The sequence below is a fragment of the Stegastes partitus genome, unplaced genomic scaffold (assembly GCF_000690725.1).
Source record: "Stegastes partitus isolate 25-593 unplaced genomic scaffold, Stegastes_partitus-1.0.2 Scaffold171, whole genome shotgun sequence".
Taxonomy (NCBI): domain Eukaryota; kingdom Metazoa; phylum Chordata; class Actinopteri; family Pomacentridae; genus Stegastes; species Stegastes partitus.
In genome coordinates this window covers 563,813-572,756 of record NW_007577902.1, presented here as the reverse complement: position 1 = coordinate 572,756, position 8,944 = coordinate 563,813, and the positions used below count along the sequence as shown (strand labels likewise).

The 8,944-nt window shown below is 38.8% G+C and overlaps 1 protein-coding gene across 1 annotated transcript in view; it reads left to right on the top strand.

Annotated features, from left to right (window-relative positions):
• Positions 1-6,877, top strand: part of ipo9 (importin 9) — a 35,939-nt gene extending 29,062 nt beyond the window's left edge. Inside the window, exons 18-24 of the mRNA XM_008279840.1 lie at positions 723-998; positions 1,967-2,133; positions 2,899-3,032; positions 3,177-3,296; positions 3,878-3,988; positions 4,148-4,224; positions 6,033-6,877. Coding sequence (XP_008278062.1) covers positions 723-998; positions 1,967-2,133; positions 2,899-3,032; positions 3,177-3,296; positions 3,878-3,988; positions 4,148-4,224; positions 6,033-6,143 — 996 coding nt within the window. The 3' untranslated portion in view covers positions 6,144-6,877. The remainder of the gene's footprint in view (positions 1-722; positions 999-1,966; positions 2,134-2,898; positions 3,033-3,176; positions 3,297-3,877; positions 3,989-4,147; positions 4,225-6,032) is intronic.
• The last annotated feature ends 2,067 nt before the right edge of the window (positions 6,878-8,944 follow it).

Below are 8,944 nucleotides of genomic sequence, written 5' to 3'. Positions count from 1 at the left end.
TACACCAAGTGTTTGTGCGTACGCACCCTCTGTACATGAGGCCCCTGGTCTGGGAGGAGATCCCTCAGGAGAACATTCGCCACCTCATTCCACATCCACACCTCCATGGGATAATAATTTTGATTTACATTGATCATTTTTATGTTATTTTGCTCTCAACACATTCCACCATGTAATTAATAAATATTTTCAACTGGAATATTTCATTCATTGAGATCTAGGATGTGTTATTTTAGTGTTCCCTGTATTTTCTGAGCAGTGTATAAGGATGTGAAATGTAAGCTATTGTGAATGTAAATGTAAAAGTGAGTGTGGCCTTTTTCAACAAAGAAGTGTTTGTGGTGAAATATAAATGCTAGCAATCAACTCAGAATCATGAAAAAGCCCTGATTTGTCCCCTCATAAGTTACTTAAGGCCAGATTTTAAAAAATCGATTTTTCGTCAATCGGTTTTCGGTATCCTAACTTGAGCAGGTTTTTTTAAGGTTTCCCACGGGAATTGAACTTCAACATTTTAAGGCATGTTATTACACACCTTTACAAACATATTGGTGAAGAAATTGTTTGGTAACGATTTAGTTGCCAGATTTTGAAATTTTTCCCTTACTAATACAAGATATATCGAATAAAAATTGCCACAGTACTGATTAAGTATAAAGTATGTAGTTATTGATTTACTCAGTAAATTTTTCCAAATGTTGCCTCTTTCCTCGTCTCTCCAGAACGGCGGTGAGTGTCTGCGGGCGTACGTTTCGGTCGCCCTCGAGCAGGTTGCCCAGTGGAGGGATGAGCAGGGAAACAGCGGCCTCTGGTACGTCATGCAAGTGGTCAACCAGCTGCTGGACCCCCGAACCTCCGAGTTCACGGCTGCCTTCGTGGGCAGGCTGGTGTCCACTCTGATCTCTCGGGCGGGAACTGAGCTCGGGGAGCAGCTGGACCAGATCCTCCGAGCGATTCTGAGCAAGATGCAGCAGGCTGAGACTCTGAGTGTTATGCAGGTAGGAAGGAAAGGTTGTAATCTATATTAGGGGTGTAACTATACATGTATTTGTAATGAAATATTTTAAGTACGGGCCTTTCGATTTGGCATGCATGTGTACCGAAAGAATGCAGCCACTGCATGTGGAGAACATTTTTGTCACTTCCGCCCAAGTGCACAGAGCAGCCTCTGAGTCGATACATTCTGCTGCTTAGGAACACTGATTTCTCTGATAACTACAGTGACGATGGCCAAACACAGGTCCATCATTTTTCAACTATAATTTGGACGAGGCCAAAGCAATGAACAGCTCAGGTGTTTTTATAACAGCAAATATGCGATCATACACTCTTGTCAAGAACAAAGTCTTAAATACACACTGGAAGCAATCAAGCCCAGTTTAAAGGTTTCTCTCATCCACATTTCAGCCCACAATTCAATATAACATAACAATATAAACAAACACACTGTCCATAATGGATTTGTTGTTGAATGCAAATATAGTACAGTTAAAGCACAGTTCTTTTTTAAATGCCACACTGAATGATTGTATTTTTTTTGTTGTTGTTGTTTTTTTTTTTTTTTACTATTTTTCAATTTAAGCAAATATTTATATTAATTTACTTTTACTTTTTCTATTATTAGTCTGCTAATGATAGTGAAGGCCAGTCTCCCCAAAAACACCAGACAGTTGCAGCAGTACAGACTTTTTAGAAGAAAGACAGCCATGCTGTTCAGTAAACATCAAAAAAAGAAAAGCAGAAAATGGGTAGCAGTTTAATGTTTTGTACTGCCTGTTTTTGCCAAAACCAAAATGTATTTTTGTGTACTATTAATTCTGTAATCAATATGTGTTACAGGATATTGCAAAGAGAACAGAGCTTGAATCATTCTGTCTTGTGTTTTATAACCTGGGTTTTTGTATTCATTTGCTATATCTGTTACCTCCACCACCTCACTTTTTCTCCTCCTTACCTTTCTGTGTAGTCTCTCATCATGGTGTTTGCACACCTGGTTCACTCTCAGCTGGAACCGCTGCTGGAGTTCTTGTGCAGTCTGCCAGGGCCGACAGGGAAACCTGCCCTGGAGTTCGTCATGACAGAGTGGATGAGCAGGCAGCACCTTTTCTATGGACAGTACGAGGGTAAAGTCAGGTCAGGCTGATTTTTTTTGGATCATTTTATATCCGAACGCAACTGCTTCACATTGTGCATCACTGAAAACCACTGCAGTAATATTTGAGTTTAGCCTTCAATCAAATGTGCTCAAAAAAACTAGTGAAGTGGTCGGAGCCTGTGACTGCCAATGATCAATCACTTCCCTCTGATGTCAGGCTCATTTAGACTGTAGTCGCTCAGTGTTACCACCTAAGCAAAGAGAGTAAAAGCTAATTTATCACATTTTTCCCTGACTATTTAGTTTTGCATCAATCGTTAATTTGAGTTGAGGAGAGAAACTACATTAGTCATGGTTTTGCAGGTTTTTGTAACTTTCCTAAACCAGCAATCCAACATTCACAGCCCACGTCACACAGTGATTGACCATCTGTATGTTGGAAGGATTTGTACTTTCTCAGTTTTTCTATAATTTATACAATTTGTGCACCGTTTGTTGTGTACAAATAAGCGCATCACTATGAATGCCTTTAAGGCAAGAATTTTAAACCATCTTCTCTATATTTAACCCATTATTGCATCTCTCCCTCCTGTATAACAGCTTGTGCACACAATTGAAAAGCTTTAAAGACTTAAGCCACTGAATGAGGTCAGATGAAACATCTTATATTAACCTGGTGTAACACAGCCCCTCCTTTTAAGCTGTAGCTCTGCAGCTCATTGACACTGAATGGACCTGGTTTAAGAACTTGACGTCAGTTATATTGTGCCATATTTGCCATATTTGCCTTTTTCTTCCTCCAGCACGGTGGCGCTCTGTAAGCTGCTGCAACATGGCCTCAATACAGATGACAAACGTCTCCAAGACATTGTGGTGAAGGGAGAAGAACTGTACAGCCCTGAAGATGGCATCCGAACACGGTCCAAATCTGCCAAGAGTAAGACTGTAAAATATTTGCCTCTTTACTTGATTGTGTTGCTTTACAAAGTGCAGGATAGAAAATTATTTACGAGTTGAGACATGGTTGAATGTGTAAAGATTTAACAAGTTCTTTACAATCTTGTGTCTTTGGACTCAACAGACCCAGAGCGTTGGACCAACATTCCTTTGCTAGTGAAGATTTTTAAATTGATCATTAATGAGCTGTCGACGGTGGTGGAGGCGAACGCCAGCAGAGCGAACGTAGCAGACTGGAGCCAAGGTGAGCAGAAATGGTTTAAAGGCTTCACTTACACTCATTAAGCTGGTTCTCTTTAGTCAGAACCATCTGTTGCTCTTTTGAGGTATGTAAACACCATTAACAGGATCACACGTCTGGCCTTCGCACCTTGGGAGAAATTCTCTGACCACCACATTTGTCTGTTTGTTGTTGGACATTTACATGATCATTTCTATATTGGACTTGACTCTAAACAAAATGTAATTGGTAACAATCAGTCAACTTTTGGTCATGATTATTGGTTGTTGGACTGGTTTTAATAAGTTTGCAGCACAATGAAGTCGAAGAACCCCTGATAGTCTTGTAACATATAAAGGGAGAAGAGTTGGTGTCCTGATGCTGTGATATGACTACCTGCTGAGGAGTAGTGAGAAAAACTTCTCGACAAGAAAGTGTGATGGTCTCTCTTGGTTTTTGTTAATTGCCAGATAAAGCCTGCTGACTTGCTGAAAGATTGCAGATTTGCTTTGTTTTCAGTTGAAACTGCTCGGTCCCATGCCTGTAAAATAAAGACTGGGATATCAGACATTTCAGTAGCCAGTTGTTGTTTGTGTTCCTCTCAGATTCCAGCGGTATGTGGGAGGAACAGGAGGAGGAAGAGGGGGAGGATGATGATGAAGATGAAGGGCTGGCAGGGCAGCTGCTCTCTGATCTCATCGCCTCCAACAAATATGGTACTAGTATCTCCCGAGTGTCTCAACTATTCCTGTCTTCAGTGCTTCTTTTAAGCGTATATACGTGTTTCTTACTGTGTTTACTCTGGATTACTTTTTCAGCACACAAAATTAAGTTTTCCAAATATCCCTCTGCATTTTATTTTATTTTTTTAACAGATGATGATTATTATGAGGATGATGAGGAGGACGATCCAGATGCCTTGAAAGACCCTATATATCAGATTGATCTGCAGGTAAAGTCTCCTAAACGTATGAATTCACTTCAGTTATTTTAAATGTAAGCATCAATCGGACAACAAGGTGGTTGATAACACATTCTTCCTGTGTGTGTGGTTTGGAAATGGCAAGAAGCAGCCATCGTCTTTGCCAACGTAAGAGAGTTTCCTGCCCTAGAATGTCAAATCACATCAGAAGATGCTCCAATTATAAAGGGGCTTTAGGGTGAAATGTTGCCAGCCTTAGTGGATTAGCCTTAAAGACTGAAGCATGCAATTTGCACTTTCAGCTGTGGATAGCCAACTGTTATTTGGCCGTGCAAGATTGCTTTCTGGATGTTGTTTGCACTGTGTGTCCTGGAGAATAAATGCAAACTTAACAACATGCCTGTAGCTTAAGCAGATTTGGCCTAACAAGCTAAATAGGTAAACTCTGTTTAAAACAGAGGGAACAGATTGGCAGGATATCAAAGCACTGCTTCATCAAGTAAAAATGTTAAAATACTGCGTTTTTCCCTGATCTTCTTTATAGTCAAATAATCATATAAACTCTCACCCTGAATAATACAAACAAACTTCAGTTGCAGCGTAATTAGACTCCCTGTTATGATTCATTGAATGAACAGTGACGCATTTGCAATAAAAAGTTAAGCTCAGCGGCAGAAATACTTTTACATAATTAAAATTGCAGCTCGACCATAGTGTTTTAATACATAGTTTTATGTATGTATAGTGTTTATCTGTTTTGTTGTATTTGTTTCTTGTAAATCGACCTTGGGCACTCACAAATGCATTTTAAAAAAATTATTATTATTATAAATTTGTGTTTTACAGAGTTTATAATGTTGAGTTTTTCAGGATTATACTGTTTTAAATATTCTTAAAGTAGACACTGAGTGTGTTTTGTGAGTGTGCAGTAGTGTTCTGGTTACAAATCCAAATCCTTGGTGGATCGTGGTTATACTTTGCACATGTAAACATCTTATTCTGATCTTTAAAAAAAAAAAACCTGAATAAAGGCTGATCCTAATTTTATTAAAAATGTATCTGCTACCTGGAAAAATCCAGTAGAAAACCGGGTTAGTGTGGCATGTAAAAACCTTTTGTGAACAGTCAAATAAAGATCATTGTGACTGAGATGATGAGAACACATGATCAAAGACCTGGATACTGTCATATCTGTGTATACAGTGATATGAATAGTCACATTTCTTGTATTCCATGTACATATCGTATCCTGAATGTGATCAAATTTGGGATGCTAATGGGAATGTAAATGCTGTGATTGTGTTGGATTCCATAAGACTACACATACATACTTGGTTAAGTTGCCTTAAATTGGTTGTTTCTTTAGAAACTGTAGATAAGCTAAAACAAATAGCTATAAATATAAGAACTATCACATAGAAAAGGAAAAATGCTGCAAATGTATTTATAAAGAAGCTAAAAATGGTAAACTTTTTTTTTTTAAAGTGGAGGGGGTAAAAGCATGAAAATAATTTTGTTTTTAAAAACAGAAATTAATTAAAATGAAAATGAATAAATTAACAATATGAAATTTATATTCAGTTAAACATTGAAAGTGTAGTAATTTACCCTCCATGGTAGAGGCTTTTTAGCTTTTGTGCTTTGATTGATGAGTGGCTTCCTGCCTGTGTAACCTTTGTTTTTGTGTTGTCTTCATACCTGCTCCAACTAGTCTTTCTGCTGTTCTTTTTGTGCTCTGACTAACCCGATGGAGGAATTCTTTCTGCAGGATTTATCACCTGATTACACTGATAGCATCATATTTAACTGCTGCACTGTATCATCTTTCTCCTCCTCAGGCTTACCTGACAGACTTCCTGACACAGTTTGCCCAGCAGCCGTGCTACAGCATGTTCTCAGGCCACCTCAACAGCGCCGAGAGACAAACCCTGCAGTCTATAGGCCTCTAGCCCTGCCGTCCACCGCTCCAACCACATCATCTTCCATCTGCAACACCCCAAAAACGCTCTTCTATTGCCCCGTCACTTACTGCTGTCATGACGAATTTACAACATTGCGAAAGGAAAAAAAGAAAACTTGGGATGTCTGAGGAAGTGAGCGGGGTGGGAAGAGACTGATGCACTTATGGTTTACTTCCCTGTTTCTTCGTAGGTGTGATGACATGAAGGACATTGCAGATGTTAAAGTTAGGAGGATGACGCGTTAAGAGACTGCACAGGTCAGAGGTATCACTGTTATAGAGGAACTTCAAACTGGACTAGAGGATTCAGTACAGAAGTTGCGGCTTCACGGAGTGGGACGGGTGAACCAAGACATATGAACGGACTATTTCGCCACATCCTGTTTGTAATTAGCCCATTATTTTTTTGTTTCTGTATGAACCGAGTGAACATGGAAAATACTTCCAAGAGACTTTACATTGATTGAAAAAAAAGCAAAACAAACACGTGAAGTTTGAGAGGGAGAGAAACATTGGCGGCCTTATATTCCATTAAACATTGACTGTTTCCGGCAGGAAATGAAAGCTCTTAGACCAGCTGTCATGTCTCGGGTACGGTGGGTATTTGGGAATTCACACTGTTGCCATGGTGATTCAGAGCCTTGTCATTTCCTTGTAACCATTGAATTTGCGATGGAAAAATTTCTAAATAAAAGTCCCAAAAGGACAACATTTCCAGATCGATTTGCGGATTCCTTTTTTGTGTCCTCAAACTAAAACAATATATGCCATTCTTATTTAATTTCTTCATAAAATTGGAAATTTGTAACTGAAAACTTAATGTTATTTCCACTTAGGGCGATATGATCACTGTCTCTGGCTTCTAAGTGCTGTATATATTTTATACCTATTTTGGAAAAATAAACAGCATATCTGCATGCTGTTAATTTACTGTGCAGTGCAACTTACTGATAGTTAAACTCACTTTCTGGTTGTTGATTTAACCTCTAAAAACACTTCCCCGAAAAACACATACCCTAACCAAAGTTGCATATTTTGTTTTTTCCATGAAAATAGTCCTTTCTGCCTAAAAATGGCTTAGATGTGAGATCGGTGAAGGCCAGTCTCCCCAAATACAAGCTCTGATATTGGAATTATACAGCGATACATGTTTAAACTAGAAACCGGTTCTATAATAATGAGTCATCATATGGAAAACGATACAGAAAGCCATGCAAGTTGAAGAGATTGGTTCCTGAGGTTTGTTGTCCCCAGATGTCAGAATCTGTGTTCTTGAGATATCATTGAAACGCTCAGCTATGGCTTTGACTGTGTTTTTTTGTTTGTGGTGTGCCTTTTAGCATGTAAATAAAAAACAAAACAAAAAAGAACATAGGGATATGTTAACAAGGCGGACAACTTGCTTTTCACTGGAGGTTGCCTTTAAGATCAATATTGACTTGGATAATAAAGCTCAACTGCAAATTCCTGATAGTAAAAATCTGAATCTGAAACAACTAAATTTTCAAAACCAGCTGTGGCTACAGAGGTTGTATGTTGTCATGTCGCTGGTTTGTGCTTGTGATATGAAATATCTAATTGATGTTCACAAGATGTGAATGCCTGTCTGCACGCTAATTGGATTGTGAGGATATGAGGCAGTGATTGGGGAATCAGTTGCCCGCCTGCGGATGATTGGCTCCTGTCTGATGACTGCCCATGGATGACTGTTTTTTGAGCTTCTCAACTGGTGACAATTTCTCAACAACTGAGTTAATTCACTTTGTAGCCAGGCGTGGCTTTAAAGGACAGACATCAGATGGTGAGACCAGCACACAGACATGCCTTTGACTATAAAAGTCCACCTTAAAATACAGCTTTATTGAAATAACCTGATGCCACAGATGACAAGAGAAAGACAAAATGGGCTGTTGGCAGGCTGGATGCTGCATGCCCATTAGTGCTGTGGGAACAGGACCTTTAATGTCCACAACTCCATCGTTTGTTGTCCAATAAATCATTTCAGAAAGCTCTGGATGGACGTGTCCGACAATATGATCCTGCCCCTAAAACATGTCCACCAACCTTTCAGGAAGAGTGGGACAACATTTCACAAGCAGCATCAAAAACCTTATTAACAGTCTATGTCGCAGATGTTTCACTTGTTACTGACTTTTTGGTCTATGATCCCGCTCTCATTCTGCCCACTATCAGTTCAAATTTAGTGCACATTTGGTTGTTTCATGACATCCATTCTGTTGTAGAGATGTGTTGAAATAACAAATATTTATTCTATTATGGTAAATAGAATGGCTAGAATGTTAAAAATATATTATACGCAGCATTGAAATATTAGTTTAGTATATATTGTAAAAATACCCCTATTATTACAAAATTCCATTCTGGAATGCGCCGCTAGGTGGCGGCAATTTGTAACAGCTCTCTTTGCTTTTGAGGTTTTTTTTATATATATATTGTTGTCTTTTTATTGACATTACCTGTCAGATTGTTTTTTCTTGGATGATTTTTTATGCTGAGTTGAAATCTCTGCAACTCAGGAGATTTTTCTACATATATTTTGCCTTTTTCACAAGTTGTTATGATGAGTATCCATGGCAACGGAAAAATTGTCTACAATCGGGATCGACTGTTAAAACTCTCCCAAATCAAGATTTTCAGCGAAATAATACATCAAATCCCAGTGGAGTTAAAGAGGAAGAGAAGAGGTTGCAGAGCAGGGGTAAGGCAGAGAGAAAAACGGTGGAGATTTAAACCGTTTCTTCCAACTGTTGTGATGGGTAACGTAAGATC